At 36.6% G+C, this 23,683-nt stretch overlaps 2 protein-coding genes across 4 annotated transcripts; one reads left to right on the forward strand and one right to left on the reverse strand.

The window, feature by feature from the left end:
• Nucleotides 1-13,887: 13,887 nt before the first annotated feature.
• On the reverse strand, nucleotides 13,888-15,428 carry LOC129900754 (uncharacterized). Its single transcript, XM_055975778.1, has 3 exons — nucleotides 15,305-15,428; nucleotides 14,935-15,011; nucleotides 13,888-14,201 (listed from the first exon to the last, which is right to left on the reverse strand). Exons 1-3 carry the CDS (start codon nucleotides 15,403-15,405, stop codon nucleotides 14,062-14,064), a joined length of 318 nt encoding a protein of 105 aa, XP_055831753.1. The 5' UTR covers nucleotides 15,406-15,428; the 3' UTR covers nucleotides 13,888-14,061.
• Nucleotides 15,429-18,732: 3,304 nt separating this feature from the next.
• Nucleotides 18,733-23,510, forward strand: LOC129901132 (exosome complex component RRP41-like). Of its 3 annotated transcripts, none has more exons than XM_055976251.1 (2): nucleotides 18,733-18,952; nucleotides 22,619-23,510. In XM_055976251.1, the coding sequence occupies exon 2, from the start codon at nucleotides 22,642-22,644 to the stop codon at nucleotides 23,407-23,409; it is 768 nt and encodes a 255-aa protein (XP_055832226.1). In that variant the 5' UTR covers nucleotides 18,733-18,952; nucleotides 22,619-22,641; the 3' UTR covers nucleotides 23,410-23,510. The 3 variants fall into 3 exon arrangements, with proteins under 3 accessions (XP_055832226.1, XP_055832224.1, XP_055832227.1); XM_055976249.1 differs by having other exon boundaries at nucleotides 22,636-23,510; XM_055976252.1 differs by lacking the exon at nucleotides 18,733-18,952 and adding an exon at nucleotides 20,122-20,202.
• The last annotated feature ends 173 nt before the right edge of the window (nucleotides 23,511-23,683 follow it).

The following is a 23,683-nucleotide window of genomic DNA, read 5'->3' on the forward strand; positions in this document are numbered from 1 at the left end:
AAGATATGACTGAGATTGACCGAATAGTATGATTGGAAAAGATTTGATCATGATAGAGTTGATGAGTTGACAAGGTTGTAATGAGACTTGTCGATATGATTTGATTGAGTTGATTAGATGGAGTTTTATGAGCATTGAGTCTTGGGAGGAGTATCGAGCACCGAATTGGGCAAGAGTAAAGTCCATACTCGAACCCAATAACTACGTCGCCAAACGTAGGAGAGGATTGAACTGTTAAAGTCGGATGTTTCCCCAAAATGTTTGTCCTGACATTATAGGACTTGGTTGGATTGGATCCATGATTGGTTGATTCGTTCATACCCTGGCAAGGTATGAACGGACGCGGAAACAACGTCGGTTTGTTGTACTTCCACTGGCTCATAAGTGATGGTTGTCGGTTAAGAGAAACTCCCAAATAGGTCTTGATAGTACTCTGAGTCAGATTGAGCTGAATTGTATGTGATTGGTCCCGTCTAAATCATATTCTTGTTTAGACTTAGGACATTTGATTGAGTTGTTATTCCTCTTGAGTTGAGCTTCCAAGTTGATCTATTCTTCCTTGATGTTCGTTGTATTCGGCCATTTTACATACTCTTACATTCCATGTACTGATGTCATTTGGCCTGCATCGTTTCATGATGCAGAGACAGGTACTAGAGATCATCAACCGGCGCTCCGTTGAAGATCCACATACACCCTCAGCTAGTTGGTGAGTCCTCCTTGTTCCCGGAGGATGTTGAGCCTTCATGTACAGTTTTGTTGACATTTCCTTATTTTGATTGTTGGTAGCCATGGACTTGTCATTGGCACCTCTTAGACTTTGATAGAGGCTTCATAGACTGGAGCGTGGGGAGGTCGAACTGTTATTTTGAGAAGTCTTATTTTATTGTCTTGTTGGGTTGTAAATGTTTGGCCTTCGGCCCCCATATATGAACAGTATTTCTTTAATTGAGTTTTCTGCTAAGAGAATGTGATTGATTGAATGTGTGACTGGACCAGGTGGTTCGCTCGGAGGTCAGAAATGGCCTTTGAGTGCCGGCCACGCCTAGGGTACCCTCCCGGGGCATGACAAAACCTCAGACTAAGCTTGCTCTTCTTCCTGAATCTCATCACACCCTTCATGGGTTATATCTTGAGCCACACCCGGTCACCCACCATAAAATCTAAGGGATGGACCCTCCTCTCAGCATAGCTTTTCTAACGACTCTGGGCTGTCAATAGTCGATAATAAATCAAGCGTACCCATTTTGTAGCATCTCTGAGTAAATCAGTATCTAATGCATCCACAACAACTGAATCAAACCACCCAATAGGAGATCGACACCTACGACCATACAATGCCTCAAATGCTTCCATTTGAATGTTGAATGGATAAATGTTACTATAAGTAAACTTCGCTAAGGACAAGTGTTGGTCCCATTGGGCACCAAAATCAATCACACAGGCCCTAAGCATATCCTCTAACACCTGAATAGTCCGCTCAGACTGGCCATCAGTCTGGGGTGATATGTTGAAATTATGCCTAGCTGGGTATCCAAACCACGTTGTAATGCCTACTAAAAATGAGAGGTGAACACCGAACCCCGATCTGATACAATAGAGATAGGCACCCTATACAACCCAACAATCTTGCGAATATAGATCCGAGCTAACTAATCCGCATTGTAGCTAGTCTTCACCGAAAGAAAATGATTTGATTTGGTCAATCGATCCACAATCACCTAAATAGAGCCATACTTACCCAATGCCATGAGTAATCCAGTCACAAAATCCATGGTGATGCGCTCCCACTTCCACTCAGGAATGGGCATCCTTTGCATAGGACCACCCAATTTCTGAGGCTCATACTTCACTTATTGGCAATTTAAACATCTACCACAAAATCAACAATGTCTCTCTTCATGCCACACTACCAATAATGTTGTTTCAAGTCATGAAAAATCTTTGCCGCTCCCGGGTGAATGGAATACTTGAACAATGAGCCTCATCTAATATCATACGTACCCAATCACCAATCTTGGGCACAAATGCGACTATTTAATCCTCAAAACTCCCTCCGGATCAAGAGAGGCTGATTTAGCTTCACCTCTCGACACCTTGTCTTGAGTAGCCCTCAGTTTGTCATCATCAAACTTGTGTGCCCGAATATGATCCATCAAAATAGACCTAGCCTCCAAAATGCTATGATATGAAGAAATATCAAGGAGGACCAACTGCCTAGCCAATGACTGAACCTCTAAGCCAAGGGCCTCTCATTCGCCTTAAGGAAGGTCAAACTACCCATACTAGATGCTTTGCAACTCAAGGCATCAGCTACAACAATAGCTTTGCCCAGATGGTAAAGAATGGTGATGTCATAATCTTTGAATAACTCCTACCACCTATGCTACCTCATGTTCAGATTCGGCTGAGAGAAGATGTACTTAAAGCTACGGTGATTAGTAAAGACTTCACAATGTACATCATAGAGGTAGTGCTTCCACAACTTCAGAACAAACACTACCGCCGGCAACTCCAAGTCGTGGGTAGGATAGTTCTTCTCATGTGTCTTCAATTGTCTAGAAATATAAGCTATAACTCTACCCTTTTGCATCAATACACCACCCAAACCGACTCTAGAAGCATCACAAAATATAATAAAGGTCATACCCTCCTCGGATTAGGTTATAATAGGTGATAAAGTCATTAACTCCTTGAACTTTTGAAAGTTCGCCTCACACTCATCATTCCACTGAAATGCCATGGTCTTTTGAGTTAGACTAGTCAATGGGGCTACAATAAAAGAGAAGCTCATGTCGACGATAATAGCCTGCCAACCCAATAAAACTTCGAATCTCAGTAACTGAAGTAGGTCTAACCCAATCATGAACCACTGCAATCTTGGCCGGATCGACCATAATACTGTCACACCCCGGGAGGGGACCCTGGATGTGATCGGCACTTGAAAGCCATTTATAGCCTTCAAGTGAACCACCTGATTCGGTCACACTATCATTCAATGGAGGATTCAATCATACACACTATTCACATCAAGGGGCTGAAGGCCAAACACTATCAACTCCACAAAACAAATATAATAAGACTCCTCAAAACAACAGTCCAATCTCCCCACACTCTAGTATATGAAGCCTCTATCAAAGTCTAGGAGGTGCCAATGACAAACCCATGGCTACCAACAATCAAAATAAAGGAAAAAACAAAATGGTAAAAAAAGTCTGGCATCCTCCAGAAACTAGGAGGGCTCACCAAGTAGTTGGATGTGTGTAGATCTTCAACAGTGCGCCGGTTGATGATCTCTGGTACCTGTCTCTACATCATGAAACGATGAAGGACAAATGGAGTTAGTACGTGGAATGTACGAGTATGTAAAATGGCTGAATAAAACAACATCAGAAAAAGATCAACCAACTCGGAAATCTCAACTCATAAATAAGTAACAACTCACTCAAGTGTCCTAAGTCTAATAAGAAATGGATTAGACGGGACCAAATAATCACTTGCCACGAAACTCAACTGACTCGGAGTACTATCAATGACAAACCCATGGCTACCAACAATCAAAATAAAGGAAACAACAAAATGGTAAAGAAAGTCTATCATCCTCCGGAAACTAGGAGGGCTCACCAAGTAGCTGGATGTGTGTAGATCTTCAACGGTGCGCCGGTTGATGATCTCTGGTACTTGTCTCTGCATCATGAAACGATGCAGGCCAAATGACGTCAGTACGTGGAATGTACGAGTATGTAAAATGGCCGAATAAAACAACATCAGAAAAGGATCAACCAACTCGGAAATCTCAACTCATAAATAAGTAACAACTCACTCAAGTGTCCTAAGTCTAACAAGAAATGGTTTAGACGGGACCAAATAATCACTTGCCACTCAACTCAACTGATTCGGAGTACTATCAAGACCTAAATGGGAGTTTCTTTTATCCGACAACCATCACTTATGAGCCAGTGATAGTATAACAATCAGATGTTGTTGCCACGTCTGTCCATACCTTTCCAGGGCATGAATGCCTCCCTAATTATGGATTCCATCGATTAGTCAAGTCCTATTATTTCAGGACAATAAAATGGGAAACATCCGACTTTAACGGTTCGATCCCACGAGAAGCATCCGACTTTAACGGTTCTATCCCTACCTACGTTGGCGGCGTAGTTCTGAGGTTCGAGTATGGACTATACTCTCACCCACTTCGGTGCTCGATACTCCTCACATGACTCTATGCTCATAAGACTCCATCCAATCATCTCAAACAAGCCCTCACGGCTAGTTTCATGTAGGACCTTGACAACTCATCAACTCTATCCTCAATTCGACTCATTCAACTCACAATAGCAAGTCTCATTTAGGACCTTGTCCACTCGTCAATTCTATCCTCCGATCAACTCAATCAAACCTAAATTAGATATGCATTTATAACATCCTACAAACATAACAAACCATTCCTCTCCTCATTTGTCACCTCCTTAGGACTCATCACAACTCTAAGAATTTCAAACCAACAATTCAAGAGGAGTAACACATTTAAGGAAATTGACATATTCAACATAATCACATGGTTAAGGAAATCAACCGAGCATATTAGCAAACCATCTCCATCAACTCCATGCTAACATGAAAGTTTTAGAAATTCTTAGCTCAACAACTTCAACACAATAAGAATCAAATTAGCAGGAGACAAGACTCATTCAAGCATAAACCATATCAAGAAACTCCATTCGCATGGACATCTAACCTCAAAGAAGAGTAGGGCACATAGGTGGACTCAACCCATGCTTTGAGTAGCCTCACATAACTTAGAATAGATTCTTAAAAAAACCTTGTTGTTGGGTCTTCAATGGAAACTTGGAGTCTTGAAGCTCTTGGAACAATTCCTTGTTGGAAAAGGAGAAGAAGAAGAAGAAGAAGAGAGAGAGAGGGATTTCTAGGGATTTTTAGAGAGAGAGGGAGAGGCTGAAAATGGTCCCAAAATGTGCTAAGGCTGAGACATATATAATTTGGGACAATTCCCAAATTGCCTTTTCTCCAAAATTCTGAAAATAGGCTGAAAACGCTTCTGGCGCGATAGTGACGCATCGCGCCATTACAGCGCCAGGTCGATTAGGCCTCAAACCTGTAGTGGCGCGCCGCGCCAAGGACCAAACTACTGAGGCATGTTCTTGGCGCGATAGTGGCGCGTCGCGCCACTGCGGCGCCAAGCCTAGATCCCCAGCAGTTGCAACCCAAGCCTAAAATTCCTGTCGAACTAGTTCGTCTTAGGATCGTCATATCTTTTGACTCCGAACTCCAAAAATTATATTCTTGGTGGCGTTGGAAAGAAGACTCAACGACCTTTAATTTAATAGGTCGTGGGCCACCCAGATTGTCGTCTTTCAAAAGGTAGGATCGTTAGAAGTCGACCCCTTAAACGAACGCATCCTAAAACTTAGTCTTGACGAATCTTTTGGACTTAGCTTGGTACTAGGGGTCCTTTGTGACCCCACATCACCTCTAACACTGCTTAATTTCTCAAGGACTCATCTTAACTTATGCGTATACTTCACAATACTCGAATTCGACCCTACCCGAATGCAAGAAGGGTCCGAATCTTAGGGAAAATTTTTGAGGGGTGTTCAAAATACCCTCCTTGGTTACTACGTGACCTAAGAATGCCACGGATTCAAGCCAAAATTCACACTTGGAGAATTTTGCATACAACTTCTCCTCTCTCAATCTCTGAAGGATGGTCTTCAAGTGACTAACATGATCGGCCTCATTCTTGAAATAAACAAAGATATCATCAATAAACACAATTACAAAAAATTCCAAATAAGGCCAGAATATCTGGTTCATCAACTCCATAAAAGCAGTCCGGGCATTAGTCAACACAAAGGACATAACCACAAACTCATTGTGCCTTTAACGATTCCTGAATGCAGTCTTCAAGATATCATAGTCCCAAATTGTCAATTGATGGTAACCCGACCTTAAATCAATCTTAGAGAATATCTATGCACCCTGAAGATGGTCAAATAAGTCATCAATGCGAGGAAGAGGATACTTGTTCTTAATGGTGACTTTGTTCAACTGTCGGTAGTCAATACACATCCTCATAGTACCATCCTTCTTTATCAAAAATAAGACCGGTACACCTCACGGTGATACACTAGGTCAAATAAACCCTTTCTTCAACAAATCTTCCAATTGTTCCTTCAATTATTTCAACTCCGCCAAAGCCATCTGATAAGGATAAATAAAGATGAGTTTGGTGCCCGGCTCAAAATCAATCACAAAATCGATATCATGGTCAGGAGGAACACCCAACAAGTCTATAGAAAATCCATAAACTCTCTCACCAACGTCATAGTCTCTAAAGGAGATATTGAGATCATGTATGTGAGCCAAATAAGACAATCAACCCTTATCCAATAAATGATGAGCGCGAATATAGGATATCACCCTTTTAGGATACGAACTCGAATTACCCTTCCACACCAAGCTAGGAAAATTGGGATAAGTTAAGGTCACGGAGGCTATAAGGCACAAACTTCACAAAAAACACATAAGGGAAACAGTAGGCCTATAAGCAAGAACTGACCTCCACCACTCCTTGGACACTCTTGTAAACTGATATGAGGTGTAAGATACTCCATGTGCCTCTAGAATACCCATGTTGAACAACATGTCCTAGTACTTAGTCAAAAATTCATAGGCATTCTCCCCGGCCGTACATCAAATCTAAAAGGTGCCAACCGAACAAACCTCTCAAAGATCTTTTGCTCAGCTACCGACATGGCAGCATTAGGGGAAACTGGCTGAGTTGCAAATCTAAGAGGTATGATAGAAGGCAAAAAAGAAGAACCCAGAGTCTAAAATCCAACATTCGGCCCCTAAATTGGTGGTGAAGTACCAAATGCGATAGGAGATCCTAAAGTACCCGAAAGAACACTAAGAGTCGAAGAACCATCTAACCTAGTCAATAGTCTCACCAGTAACTCCTGAAGCATCGGAGCACTACCAAGAACCGCATGAGGCTGGGCTGGCCTCTACTCCTTATTCTGCTACTCATAATCATCCTTGTACTCATACACGGGCTCAAGTGATCACTCCCATCGCTTGAACTCATCCCCTGAATCCACTGCATCGCCCGAAAACTAAGGCTTGGGCAATAGGTGCAGTCTCACCCTCGATGACTCTAGCTCGATATGAATAACTCACACGAAGGAATCAAAAGAAGGAATTTCTCCTAATAAGTACCTTATAGCCTCTCGAATATAAGTACGAACGTCTACGTACTGATCTACAAGACTCTACTCGATACCTTGCTCTTTAACTCATGAGACCGCTAACCTAGTGCTCCGATACTAATTTGTCAGTACCTAAAAATCGAGTCATGATGGTACACATACCAAACCCAACCTAATGTGCAAGCCTAAAAAGTAAAAGTCATACGAGACTCTCAAAAGGGGAAGGCAGGCCATAATGCAAATGAAAGAAAAGATAACGAAGAAAAGTACTACCAAAACCTGGTGTTATAAGTATAAAGAGCATCTATTATATGATTTGAATCTGTTAATACAACACGAGTTTCTGAATAAAATAAAGACTAAAATGAAGGATAGAACTAGTGGTAATCCAGATCCCAAGGTCTCACCACAAATCTGATAATGAGATGTCCGCAAGAAAATCAGTTGCCATGTAGGATACCCTAACTAGAATCTATATCAAAAAGAAACAGAAGTAGGGGTGAGTACAATCCACATGTACTCAGTAGGTTAAGCCGATTGAGTATAAGGATTTAATCAAACCTATGAAATAAACTAAGGACGTTTCCACTTGCATACAAAACAGTCTCACTCTGGCTACGCTGCCGCCAATTTATGTAGAACAGTGTGATTCAAGTAAACATATAAGTACAATTTGTATCACTATTAATCTGCTAATTCAAGTATCATCGATGTCAATGTAATGCAATGCAATATGATGATGCAATGATATGGCGATATGGCGGGATCAAGGTTATCGCACAACCTGTCTTATACACCTGTCGAGCTAAGGCTTCCAAAAAAGGACCCATAAAGAACTCGCAATCCATATACTAATCTCAATATCAGTATCTCATCATCTTACCACCTAGCTCGTGGTCAAGGATCAAAAGGTGACACATTTTCTTTCTCAAAGAGACATTTCATGGTTATCAACTTCCCATGATCAATGATGTAATGAATGAGGATGAATGCTTCACAATACATATGGCATGAAAGTAATATTCTACTCAACATGTATACAAAAGATTCAAGTTCTCTTAACTAAACCTAAACATGAAATTCACCCTCAATTGATAGCAATGGAAAGGAAATACATCAAAATAAGTGTTCACTCTATTTAGAAAATATTTTAGTGCCATAGTATGCTTAAAACCTCCAACTTGACCCCTCAAGCGGGCATTTAAAGTCAAATAATCTTCTCACGCCTTTCTCAAAGGCAAACCATGAATCACATATTCGTAAAATAGATAAGGTAGCAAATAAGGCCCCCACACGGGCTACACAACACAAATAGGCCCCCATATGGGCATCATAATGTAAATAAACTCCCACACGGGCATCGCAAAGTAAATTAACAATCTCAATTTATACTACAACCCCATCTCAAAGTCTATAACATAGGAATGACTAATTACCCCATCTCAGTCTCAAGAAAATTTGCCAAACCTACCTCAATTGCTGAAAACGCACTCGAACACTTCTACTGAACGAACAACCCTTGAATTCAACACTCGAAATGATAACCACTATCAAGAATGAGACATACACGTCACAAGGAGTTCAATGACACCCATATTAATAGGCTTTAGAACCGGGGGTAAAATAGTCTAAAAATTGGTAAATTTTGAAAGAGGTTGAATCTGGAAATTTCTTTCAAAAATGCGTTCTACTCATTAAGGGGAGTTCATGGTTGAAAAACTCACAAAATTAGACCAAGAATAGAGTTCAAAATCCTCATCTTCTTAAATTCGGGTTAGGGAAGTAAATATGGAATTTGGGGTTCAAAAACAAGAAATTGGAAGTTAAAATCATAAAATATTAAATAAGAACCATGGGTTTTAGTTAGAAAGTCACTTACCCAAAGTTGTTCCTCAAAAATCTCCCTCAAAAATCGCCCCACCGTGCTCAAAAATTCCAAAAAGGTGAAAATGGGGTTTCCCCCAACATTTTGCTGTTCAAGACGATTTTTTTTTTCTGCTATGTTGCTTACTGCTCTCTTTTGAAAGAAATATAAATATAAATCTTATTGCATAAGCAAAAAAAGCTTTAAACATGATTAACTCTAAGGAAAAAAACTTTAAGCTTGAAAGACTGCATATTATGTTTTAGAACTTTATTTAGAAAAAGAACAAGTTAAAGAAACCAAAAGCCAGATTAAAAAAAGTTTTAGCTATTAGTCTTCTCCTCTTTAATTTAGTTTCCCCCTATTTATTTGCTTATTAATGTGTAATAATTTATTCAAACCAAAAAAAATAAAAATAAAGGGAGAGTCATAATAGGTTTGTTCATATTTTACATTGAACATATACATAATAACATCTTCTTCTCCACATAATAAATTACTACACCATTATAGTTCCCTCCTCATGAACAATATTTTTTTAAAGAATCATTTTTATATATTTCAGGGAGACACCCAACAGTAGATAAACACACACATGATCTGATTACGATCATAAATGAAACAACGGCTTCGATTCTCGGTGAATCTGTATTCAGTCCTTTTTACTTTGAACAGGTGAGTACAAAAAATTTCATCTTTCGTTCCAAGAAACATTCATACAGATTTCGAATTAATCGTTGCAAACGGATTTCGTTTTTCAAAATTTTTTCGATAGATTTAAAAACAAAGAGTCAGACTCTTATTTTCAAGTGTAATTAATGCGAAATTGAAGTAATTTAACCACACTCTGATACCAATGTAATACTAGGTATAATCTAAAATTTGTGTACCTTATTGTTGCAGCGAATTGAAATCACAAACAGGCAAGTGTTGCTCCAAGTGTCTTTCTTTTAATCAATAGAAAATAAAGACTTAGTTTATCACAAACTAGATGCCCTTTTGGTGTTAATGTTTAGTGAAAAAAGATAGTTCCTCTTTTTGATTTTTCTGTTTAGTTTTTCATCACTCTCATTTCTGAGGAAGAAGCCATCCCTTCTTAAAGGTTGTTGTTTAATCAATCAGTTAAAAATTTAATTGTTTCCCACATATTTTTTAATCAAGAAAAAAACTTTATCTTCTTTTTCTGAGAGTAAACGAAAATGGGTCGATGATCAAGAAGGATGCGCTAATAAAATTGACAGGACAATAGACATTCTGTGTCTGAGAGTTTTCATCTGAAATAAGGGGTTGAGCATGGTTGGTGTGGTAGATCGAAATGATGAGCAGATGCATTTTTGAAAATTATGTTCTATCTTGGATATGATATACAAACTCTATACATCTATACAGGCTTTATAGGGGAATGTTTTAGATCTCTTCTGTTTGCATTTAATGAAAGTTTGAATCTAGGTTGGAATTTGAATGGTTCAGACCTTAAGTCGTTAAAGCATTTGTTTTTTATTAAGATTTAAGCATTTATTTGGTCTGAATAGGTCCTAATCATTAACTTTTTGAATAAAGTCTTAACATCATTACGTGGTATTTTTGTGTAGATAATTTTCACAATCACTATGTCCACAACCACAAGCTACCATCATTAACCACTTTTGTAATCACAACCACCGTTATCACAAACCATATGTCACCACCATCAACCATCTTTGTTATAAAATCACCATCGCCGCAACAGCTACTGTAAGTTGCTACTGTATCTATCACTGTTACTGTATCTATCACCTCCATCATTATAATTATATCCACTTTCAACACCACCACCACTGCTGCAGTCGTCGTCGTCAGTGTTATCACTATCTATCATTGTCACCATTGCAGTCAATCCCTACTATCAACCATCTCTACTTTAACAACTAGCACCTCCTCTAACTGCCAACAACACCATTATCAATTACCATACATTCTTCAGAAACCAACACCCCTAACTACAAACATCAACCAACTCTACCATTATAATCATCATCGCTAACCACCTCTGTCATCAGAATCACCACCACCATTGTCAATCACCACTACCACTACCAACCACTAGTTAACACCACTAGGGTTGTACATATATTGGTTCGGTTCGATTTTATGTATTATCGATTCGGTTTTTAATTTTTAAATACGCTAAACCAATAACAATCCAATAAGATATTTTTTATCGATTTTTGATTTATCTAATTTTGGTCATTAACGGTTCGATTTTCGATTTATCCAATAAGAAAATGGTCATAAATAAATATATGACTTCTTCTTCTCTAACAATTTGGCGTGATGCAGTAAAACAAGCAAATCAATTGTAAATGCTTTGATATAGTGAAACAAGAAAGTTAATGAGAAATTGCATCAATAAGAGCAAATGTAGTACAAGGCTACATCAATTACATATTACATCCTAAACAGAATATGAAATTTTTGATGTTAATCAAATTACATATGTTTACGAACTTGCAAAAGCTACAATTACAAACTAAAACAAAAACCAAAGTAGTCCAACAAGACAACTTGAAGAGTTGCCAGATCCCCGAGTGATATAGATATAAAGTGTCTAGTTAGGTTAATTATTAATATTTAATATTAATATTTATGAAGGATAACGTAGGTAAGGCTGCGTACAACAGACCCTTGTGGTCAGGCTCTTCCCCGGACCCTGCACATAGCGGGAGCTTTAGTGCACCGGGCTTCCCTTTATGAAGGATAACGTAATAAATTACTATTGTTTTAATGAGTTATAGGTTTACCCAATAACCCAATACTAAAAACCGAAATCGAACCATTAACCAATAATTTTTTTTTTATAAAACCATTAAAAACTCGTTAACCCAATAACCCACTAGCAATAACCCAATAATAATTTTTCGATTCGGTTTATCTGTCGTTTTAATTTTTGCACACCCCTAACCACCACCAACCACCTCTACCATCATAATTATCATCGATGTCAGCCACTATTGTCAGTCGCTAACACACCTAACATCTCCATCATTATAGTTATATCCACTGCCATCACCATTGACGCCACCTTCTCCATCACTATAAGCTACTACCACCACTGCGTTCAATCCCTACTACCAACCACCTTCCCCATCACAACTAGCACCGCCATTAACTACTACCAACATATCTTCAACCATCGCACATTCTTTAGCTGCCACCACCAACACAACCAATTACTAACATCAACAAATAAATAAACTATGCATATTTAGATGTTTAAAAACAAACAATTTTATTTATTCAGTGTTCAAATCTAGAAACAACATCATAATTATTCAAATGTATATTCAGATTCAAATATTTTAATCTTAATGAAAACAAATGATGCCTTAGAACGGCTTGGTAGGCAGAGCATACTGCCTTTTCTATTATGTCTTTTGTAAGCAAACATGAAAATTTGTAGCCAATGATGCTACAGTAGCCACTCTTGCAGGTTCTGTAGCCCTTTCTCAAACCTGAGGCTAATGACATGGGCGGATCATGAATTTCCTACAGGCATCCATGGTTTTTGCTTTTGTCATCTCATGGTTTTTTCACTTCAATTTATTGCCGTACATGCTACTGAAGATCGTCCTGGCAGAAATAATGTGTTCTATATTGTCAGGATTCAACATAAATTAACTGGCTTTTATGTTTGGATATCAACCTACCGCAACTTTCCTCCTTCATCCGAGCTTAGAACTTGCAGAAATGCATTCTTAACTCACAACATCAACAGCTCCACCGACAGAAATTTCTAATGTCGAGCTACATCTAGGTAGATAACAGGTTTATAAAAGGCGAACTGGCATCCGGTACAGAGGCGAATAAAGAATTTGACGTTTGTAGATTCTCACCCATCTCAAATTAAAAAAATAAAAAAAGACAAAATAAAGGCCTACATGGTGACCAAGGGATTCGAATCCTTGACCAAGAGGGCAACAAGGCTTTAAAAAGTTCTTTTCAGCTACTAAACCAAGTCATTTTTCTTATACGTTTACTAGAGTTTTCAATACAAATACAGAATCCATGCAAAAGTTACTGGGCTCCCGAGAACCCCTATCCAATGACCTATATTCGCCCCTGATCCTGTATTGGCCATGTTGTAAACATGTCAACAATATGAGTTTCAGCTATTAACTTCTCGATTTTGTTCGCCATGATGACAATTGGCTAGAACAAAAGATAGTTCGTTCATCAAACCTCTTTGATGAATTTAGAGTTCTTCCCAGCTAGTGTACCTATGTAAGTATGTATAGACAGTTTTCACAGACCAAATTGAGAGTGGACACAGTTTTCTCGCTTCAAAGTCGTCGGGAAAAAACTACTCAAATGGAAAATGAAGACGTAAAATTCTTCTCCTTACATATTCTTGTGGCATATGAAATGAAACATGATAGCATATTGAGTCATATATGAAGCTCTAATCTTTTACAAAAGGTATTCCTCCATAGACAGCCTTCAAGCACATTCTGAGGGTGCTCTTAGTTCTTGGACCGAATGGAAAGTTTATAGAGATGTGAAAGGCTTACACAACTAAAATAACAGAAGATAAGATTACTCTACAATAACAACTAAAGAATAGCAAAGTTTAAAAACAAAAGGCCAACCAAGTTTGAGAACTTGTTGGCCTCATTTACATACTAAGGTTTCTATGGGTGGAATTCATAATGCAAAAACTAAGACAATACGCGCATGAATGCAAGCTGATATGAGATCCATGATTCACTATCACATAAACTAGAACATAAAATTACTACTTACAACAAACAATGTGCAGATTAATATTGCCATACAACCCAAGGTGCATTCTTTAGCATGATTTTGCAAAAAAAGCAACTTAGTGCACCAAATAAATAGAGCAATTACATTAACAGGTTTCCTCGTGTTTGCAAAACGGAAAAAAATTGCAGATGAACAGAAGGCTATATAAACTATTAGGTCAAATTATTTCTTGATATCCATAGCGCTCAGACCTTTTCCGGTTTTAAACTTTAAAACAGCCTGATCAAATGTGCCTCTAACGTGCTCGCAGATAAGCATTAGATCCTGACATGAATCATTCAATACCTCCCTTGCTGGATCCCCTGCAATAGAAGAGCACTAAATGTTGCAGAAAAATCTTAATGTACCAAAACTCGAAAAGAGATCCACAGCATTTCTCAGAATAGAAGTGTATAAACATATGGAAGCATAAAAAGACTATTGTAAATTGTTTGAAAGGATTTCCAAGCAGTCATATCATACAATATACAACCCAAGGGTGTGGCTTAGTGGTCAATGAAGTAGATTGAGAACCATGAGGGTTCAAATCCCAGCAGAGACAAAAAACACTAGATGATTTCTTACCATTTGTCCTAGCAATCCGTCCGAACCTTGGTGGATAGAATTACCTAGTACCTGTTGTTGGTGGGAGGCGGCAGGTGTTCTGTGGAATTAGTCGAGGTGCGCGTAAATTCTCCCAGACACTAGGGTTATGAAAAAAAAATTATCATACGATGTACATAGGCATGCTGTAGAAATATCTAACAACATAATCTACTGCATGAACCAGATCAAATAAGCTGAAAGAAAAAGGCGAGTTTTTATTGGGAAGGGCATCAAAATATTTTCTACAGCAAAACCAAATGGCCAGAAAGTCCTGAAGCAGCTATTTAAAAAGTTCATTATGAAAGTTTTCGCCAATATCAAGCATGTTATGTTAATACGGAAGCAGGATGCAAATTCCAGTTATAGATAAAATAAGTTCAAAAAAAATCAGAAAATATAAGCTTTTCTTTTTTTATAAGTTATAGAAATATCTAGACATTTAAGCTTTACCAGTAGTCTGAACCCTTATATTCACTCTAGCATCAGAGGGATGTGGAATGCTGTAACCACAAAATGTTACTCTGGGACTGCAAAAAAGTAGATATAAGTTAATCATTGTCCTAAGCTTGTTGCATAAACCACTCTAGAAAAACGAGGAAGGGTGAGGCAGGGGGGGGGAGGGGAAAACAGAACATGTCAACATGCAACAACATTAACATAAGATCAGTGGAATGTAACAAAATGAGATAAGGAGGCTATCTATTTTACGAGTTGAGTAATAATCTTCAAGCAAAATTCTAAAAGATAGTTTATATTAGTACTTGCAGTGATTACGGCATAATGAAAGAAGAAAGGAAAGAGGAAGAGATGAATTACTAACTCTTGATTTAGAGAGAATCTAACAGCATTTGCCAGTGTATGGTCCTCATCTGTCAGCGAGAATGTTGCTTGTGATTGATCTTCGAATGAACCGTGCTCCATTGACTGTTTACAGAAATGAGGATAATTTGAAAATAATTACCAAATTTTTGAAAAAAAATGTAATCTATAATCGAAACAGAAGAAAATAACCATATAAGAATTGAGATAAGAGTTGTCAAATTGGTACGAAAGCAAACTTCTTTCACCTGACACATGTTAATCCTGACTAGTGCTTTCAGTGAACTATTATCTAAAGAGCACACAATATTATACTACTATTTTTTGAGAAAAACATTACTGTACTACTATTAGAAAGCAGTCAAAACCCTAAGGACCTTAATTATGTGATTCAATGTTTTACAAGACCAAAGCATAATCAACTATGAATGTTTAGTCAGTGTTGTCAGAGGCACAAAATATGTTGAGTGCTTCGCCTCGCTTAACGAGTGGTGTCGTCATCAAGACATACTTTTCCTTGTTATTTAGCGTAATCCCGACGAGGTGGCACTAAACAATTGATATGTCACTTTATCATAATCTTTTTTTCAATTTCTTTGTCCATATACTTTTTATTCATGCTTATAAGTAGTAGACTTCATGTCTTGTCAAACACCTTCACATAAATTGAGAGGGAGGGAGTACTATTGTTCAAACAATGACTAAGATCTCATAGCAGGCCCGAAAGCTGTTCATCTCATCTAATTTTTTCAGAATTAATGCATTATTCCTAACATACTTTTATGCCTTTAGATCTTCAATATATTTCTTATCCAATATCTATTTTTTCTATTTCATCAAATTAATCGGACTACACATACATATTTGTATGTTTTCTCCATTTGTGCCTTTCTTCATTAAAGTCCACGCTTTATTTGCGCTTTGCACTTAAAAGCCCCAATAGACCTTAGAGTTTTTTTGCACTTTTTGCCTTTGAAAACACTGTTCAACTAGTCAGAGGTACTGCTTTTCTAGCTTTGGATCATATCTAAAAGTATTTCAACAGACTACAGAGGACAAAATGTATGAAAAACATGAAAAAGTGCCAAAAGGAAGGTAACTTGAGGAAACAAGTAACCGCAGATAAAACAGCTGTAGAAGCAAATGTAGTATCCAAGCAAACTTTGGAGTTCCTTAGCCAGTGATGCACTATTTTGGAGGCTATGGGTGCAATATTGCTTCTTGCCACTGCATGACTCATGTTTTTTAAATATTTTTTTATTTGAACAAATCAATCACCTACTCCTCATTCCCAAACTCTTTTCCTGTACCCAAGTCTTTGTATAAAATCTTTGTATTCATATTCAGAGGATTCATCATATTTAGACCATTTTTATCAGCTATCTACCAACACCAACTCTCTTCCTTTACCCAAGATTAGGACATGATATATTTTGTAACTCAAAATTCAAATAGACAAAATACCTTGAAATTTAAGGTTTGATTTGTTCAATTTCCAGCCAAACTACTGTTTTCAGATTCAGAAATCAATGAAACCAACATGAAGCAAAATAAATTTTTTTCTTCAACTACGATTTTCTCAAACTCTTTTTAATTTTTTTTTAATTTCTCACCGGAAGTCCTACCTTGGGAAAAAGTTCTCCCTAACAAATGTGACTCCATAATAAGTATTTACCACTCCATCACAATCTTTGTTGGTAACACTTTTTAAATCATTTGAATTACCAATTATGTAGTTTTTCCAAAAATGTAAATTTTACTCTTTCAAGAAAAATCTATGCCCAAATAGACAAAAAAATATAAGATGCTTTGACTCATTCACCTAAATTGGGACAAAGAAAGTACTAATACATAATTTAATCCAATTAAATAATATTGTGAAATTATAATCAAGAAACTTGAATCTTTGAGTAAAAGAGGGAATTTTCAGCAATAGAGATGAAAATAAACACTTAGAACAAATGGGTACCTTAATTCAAGGTCAAAGATGTAAACTTTGATCCTCCACCGCAAGCAATTTAGTTGTTTAGGGCAAGACCTAGGTTTAATTTCATCTAAGTTATTTCACTTTTTTTATTAAATTAATTTTGTTATAAAGTGAATATTCAACCAAAATAGATTATTTGTTTAGTTTCTCTTAAATTCACCTTATTTAAAAAGTGTTTTTGTGAAATTATGTTTTTTATAAGAAGTTTTTTTTATTGGAAACAGCCGTCCTACCTTGGTAGGAGTTAGGTCTGCGTACACTTTACCCTCTCCAGACCCACGTTGTGGATTTCACTTGATCGTTATTGTTGTTGTTATAAAAAGTTTTTATGTTTGGTCAATAAATTTAATATTTTTGAGCAGTAATTAGTGAATGCCTATATTTTTTTAAAAATAATTTTTGCTACTAACTAAAAGCTTGGTCAAGCACTTTAGAGTCTGTTAGGCTTAGAGCCCGTTTGCATTAGCTTATAAGTTGTTTATAAGTTGTTTTTATTTTTTTTGAGTATTTGACTGGTCAATTTAAAGTTATTTTGTACTTAAAATAAGCTCCAAAAAATAATTGAAATTGTTTGACTTAACTTATCAAAAACAGCTTATAAGCTGAAAACTAGGGATGAACAAAAATACTGAAAAATCAAAATATCGAACCGAACTGAACTATTTTGATTTATTTTTTTAATTTTAATATTTTGGTTCGATTTTAGATTTTTGGGTTACATAATTCGTTTTTTTTGGTTTAAACCAAAATTTATAATACTTTTTTATAATATTTTTTTAAAAAAATTATTATACATACATATATATATATATATATATATATATTATTTTTTTAATTTTAATATTTTGGTTCGATTTTAGATTTTTGGGTTACATAATTCGTTTTTTTGGTTTAAACCAAAATTTATAATACTTTTTTATAATATTTTTTTAAAAAAATTATTATACATACATATATATATATATATATGAACTAGGCAGCATAACAACAAATTACACTCAGTGGTCATTCGATTAAAGTAATTATTAAAAAAATCGTCATTCAAATTATAGACATATATATTCAGTGTATATATTCAGGGTCTCTAAAAAACAGTCTTCCTACCTTGGTAGGAGTAAGGTCTGCGTACATTCTACCCTCCCTAGATCCCATGTTGTGGGATTTCACTGGGTTGTTGTTGTTGTATATATTCAGTGTATATTTTATGTATAATCAAACTATATTGAGTTTTTGAGTATATCATAATGTATATTTAGTGTATAGATCATGTATAAGTAGTTTATATTGTATAATCAGTGTATAGTCACGTATATTTTCTATGATTTTAATTATTTTTTATTTAAATAAAATATAACTATATTTATAATAAACTAATTAATTTATTATATATATTTAAAATTGTCCCTATTCTTAATTTGCTATTTCCTAAAAAGTAAAAAACTAAAAATCCTAATTCTAATTTCCAAGAGAGTAACGAGACTAAAGTCTAAAACACAAAAAATCTAAAATAACCTAAGGCTAAGAGGCGACATCTTCAGCAGCGACGGCGAACCGGCGAACTCCATCTCCAATAGGGGCGAACTATCAGCAACGGCGGGGAAATACAGTGGTAAACGGCAGCAACCATCGTCGAACCAACGGCAGCTAGCAGCGGCGATTAAGGTACTGTATTCTTTTTATCTTTTCTATTTTTTGTTGTCCTTCTTCCCTTTCTGATTTTTTTTCTGATTTTGTGAAATGAGTTCATGACGTTGTTGGTTTTACTGTTTTTAGTCTCTCTGTCTACTACGTATGCTACTAGATTCACTGAACAAATAGATCTTTTTGTAGTGTGTGACTGTGTGTAGTCTATGTAGCATAATGCTACTCGGTGAAACACAAAAAATATAGATCTGTTTTACTTTTTGGCTGAGTCAAAAACTAAAGTCACGGAATAGAAGTCATCAAGTCAACGTTATCTGCAATTTTGCATTGCTTTTTTTTTTGAAAGCGCGTTGATCTTGAAATATTGAAAATGGAGTTAGTAGTATTTATTATGCATGCATTGATTGAGTTTAAAAAAAAAAATTATCCTTAAATAATAGTCCAATTTACAAACAAAATTTACCCCATTAAACAGGCCCAAAAACGAAAAACCCAAAATTATTAAACCGACCGAAACTGAACCGAACCGAACCGAATTTCCAAAAATCGAACCAAACGGAACTAATGCTGTTCGATTTTTGGTACACATAATCTTAAAACCGAAAATCGATATAAAAAAAATAAAACCGAACCAAATTACCGAACGCCTACCCCTGCTTAAAACAGATTATAAGCCAAAAAAGAATAAGTTGGGTTACCCAGCTTTTTTTTAAGCTTATAATAAGCAGTTTTCCGCTTATAATAAGCAGTTTTCCGCTTATAATAAGCAGTTTTCCGCTTATAATAAGCAGTTTTCAGCTTATAATAAGCAGTTTAAAAAAGCTTATCCAAATCATGGCAAAAGATACTACCCTTGCCGTCTATTGTGATATTTTCTATTTTTTTTTGCCATGTTGGATTGTCTAGTGGACTGCCACATCAGGTCTTGTGGCAAGAATAACGTTTAAAGGGCATTTGTGGTCCAAATCATAGACGGCAAGGGTAGTTTTGATCTCAAAAATTAATAAAGGATAAATGTGAGCTATTTTAAATAGTTTCAGGTGACCCTCTTCCGTTTAAAATATGCATTTGACTCTCGAATTATATTTTTCAAAAATAATGTAAAAAATTGGCACAATAATTTTTTCTGTCCCCAAAAGTCAAAACCATAACATTCGGGTCGGGTCTACCTGTTCCTCTTTCACTTGGAAGAAAAAACCTAATAAACCAAACATCCTTCTTTCCCCCCCTCTCTGAAATACGGGAAAGAGCAGAAGATACTTTTATCGGTAAATTTCGTCACTTTTTTTTGGTTTATGCTTGTTTCAATATGAATGTAATTATATCTATAGTGGCTAGGGGTGGGGTGGGGGGAGATATGTTTGTGAAGAGGGTTCAATTGAATCCCCTTTATTGGAAAGTTACTTGGTATAATTAGCATTAAGACTAATTTTTTTGTGAATATTGTAGTTGTTGAATCTTGAGCTGAGTGTCTATCGAAAACAGTTTTTCCAAATCCTATTTTGTGAGATTATACTGGATATGTTGTTGTTGTTGTTGTTTATATTAATTGTTGAATCCCATTGGTATAGTTAAGTATTTTCACTCATTATGGAAGTTTGGATATATTTTTTTTTGAATCCTCCAAGTAGAATTTTTTGGCTCAGCCCCTGTTATGTTTGCTGGCAAAATGTATGTTTAGACAGATGGAGTTCAAGGCAGATTGTGCATTTAAACTTGCTACACAAATAGAAGATTCAGTGCCAAAGGCATAATGGTATGACTATTGGGCGTCGTCCTTGGGCTAATGTTATCTTAGCACATTTTCTGTATGATTTTATTCTATTGGATTCAGACCTGTAATTAGACTTTTGTACACACACTCGAACAACATTGAGTTGAAGGCAGTGGGTGCAGTAGCAATTGGTACACATAATACATTAGATTCATCGCACAGATTGAACAACATCTGCATATTCCTTGGGTTTATTAGGATAAAGTTCTTTCAGCATATTTTCCCCCAGGGCTGCCTAGTGGTGAAATTGTAGCTTGTGATATGTGGGTTAGGTGCATGTCATGTGTTTGAACCTTGCCACAGAAAGAAAATATGGTATATAAGTGGAGAAGGGTAGGAAGGATGGGCCCATTATCCATCGCGTTTCAAACTGAGCATCATTAAGCCTTAGAGATTTCTCAGTTTTTTCACGAAACAAAAGATCCTTTTTAGCATATTTGTATTTTGCTTTTTGCATTGAGATCAGACCTGTAACTAGACATTTTGATCCAAGTGTTGTTTTTTGTCTCATAGCTCCATAAAGATGGCTACTAATAACCTACCAACAGAAATTAAGAAGGAGAAGGTTCTTTATTTTTGTGATGTGCTTATCATTTTAGTTCTTTGTTTATCTGTAAGGAAGAAATCTTTCTGTCTGTATGGTCATCACACATTTGTTCGTAATTCCAGCCTCCCAAGTTTCTAGTTATTTGCATTCTGTGTGAGGCGAAGAATCTGAAACTTTTCAAGCTAAACTTTTCTGGGTTATCTTAAACCCCCTCCTCCTATTTATATATGTATGCATTGTCCAATAGAGGTGACATTTGGTGAATTAATCCCTCTACACAAAAAAGGGAGTGAATCCTTCTCATCAGACTAGCCTTGGTAGGTAGGACTATGCGGTACCTGTGCTAGTTGCACGTATCCAGCGGATTAGTCGAGATACTTGCCAGATGGGTCCGGATATTACTGCATTACTGCAACAAAAAGGAACATAAAATAAGATAGAACTTTCATATAATACGGTAACTGGAGGTATGGTGACCTCAGTTGAATCAAAGCAGGCAGGCATATATGGTGAATGTTGTATCCTGTTAGTAATATGTTTTTTGCATTTTTCCTGTTTAACCTTTCGTGTTTGCTGTTTGGGAATGTCAAAGTGCTTAAATTTTACTTCTAAACACATTTGTTTGAATTATTTCTCTTTGTAGATTGCGAACATACCATTTGGTGGTTGAGTAGATGATGGATTGATTGCTACTTTACAAGCATCTTTTTGCCTACTCAATAGTAGCACATACAAGAGATTTTAACAATGTAATCCCCCCTTAGCATTGAGATATGTGCTCATTGATTATGTGTATTGCACAATGTGAGCTCTTTTACAAATATTGGCTAAAATATACCTGATTTTAGGAGAGAACAAACATTAGCCAGCTCCTCCCCTTTGTCAAAATTTGGAAGACAAATTCGAAGTGATCTAATTAGCGGTTTGCCTTAGCCTGTATAGAGTCGAGTGATTCCTGTATTACTTTCTCCAGTTATGATATTGCATTTTATTAGAGTTCATTTTTGAAGGTTCATGCATTTTTAAAAGCTTTCAATAAGCTTATGTTTTATCAAATCGTACTACTACAGTACTCCTTGCCTAAAATTATTGAGAGGGCTGATTGAATCGATTCGAAGCAATTTACATTTTCACTGGGTATGTTGTTGTTGTTGTTTAGGCCAAAAAATTTGGCTAGGTCAGCTGTTTTATTGGTTTTGCCATCCAGTTATAAGTGTTATGATAATGTTACATACTCTGAAGTCTCTTTTAGTGAAGAGTTCTAATTATATTTTATGATGTGTTACAATGACTAAAATCCTTGGTGCTCTACTGTTTTTCTGTATAATCATTAAACCAAGACATCTCTTGGACTCACCTACAGGGGACAATTCTTTTCAGAAGCTGATGGCTGGAAAAACAGGGTCGACGCCAGCGACCTATTCACCATCTCCAGCAACGCACAAGAAGAAGAGAATCCCCATTACTGATGCTGATTGGGTTCGTCCTGATAATCGTGGCTTCTATCAGTGCCGTCCTGCTTATCTGAGGACTGGTGCTGTGAGTACTGCTGCAGGATCAGCATATGCAGAGTTTGGAAACACCAAGGTCATCGTATCTGTGTTTGGGCCAAGGGAAAGTAAGAAAGCAATGATGTACAGTGATACAGGACGCTTAAATTGTAATGTTAGTTACACAAGTTTTTCCACCCCTAATCGTGGGCAGGGATCAGACAACAAGGAACTTTCCTCAATGTTACACAAAGCTTTAGAGGGTGTTATAATTCTGGAATCCTTCCCAAAGACTTGCGTGGATGTTTTTGCTTTGGTATTGGAATCCGGTGGAAGTGATCTCCCCGTGGTCATATCATGTGCTAGTCTAGCTTTAGCAGATGCAGGAATTTTGCTGTATGACTTGGTTGCCTCAGTTTCGGTATCTTGTCTTGGAAAGAACCTTGTCATCGATCCCATTTTTGAGGAAGAAAGCTACCAAGATGGAAGCTTAATGATAACTTGTATGCCTTCGCGTAATGAGACCACTCAACTGATTGTAACTGGAGGATGGTCAACACCAAAGATTAACGAGGCAATGGAGCTATGCCTTGGTGCTTGCTTCAAACTTGGAGAGGTAATGAGATCATGTTTAAAAGATGCTGTCACTGATTTAAAAGAATAGAGCATCACTACTTTGTGCCTTGACGCAGTGAAGTGTCTATGCTTGTTTTCGTCATCTCAAAAAGTGGAAGTTCTTTAAAATACTTTTATCTGTACTTCTCCGACACCTTTTGTTCCTCTTGTCTTATCCTTTATATTCACTCCTCTATTTTCATTAAGCAAGTCACCATGGTTATTTCAATATATTTTCTAAGAACATATATAAAATTAATTAAAAAGAGTATATTAGTTAATACTTATTATAATGTCTTTACATTAACAATAGATAGATTAAA

Source organism: Solanum dulcamara, chromosome 8, assembly GCF_947179165.1.
Source record: "Solanum dulcamara chromosome 8, daSolDulc1.2, whole genome shotgun sequence".
Taxonomy (NCBI): Eukaryota; Viridiplantae; Streptophyta; class Magnoliopsida; order Solanales; family Solanaceae; genus Solanum; species Solanum dulcamara.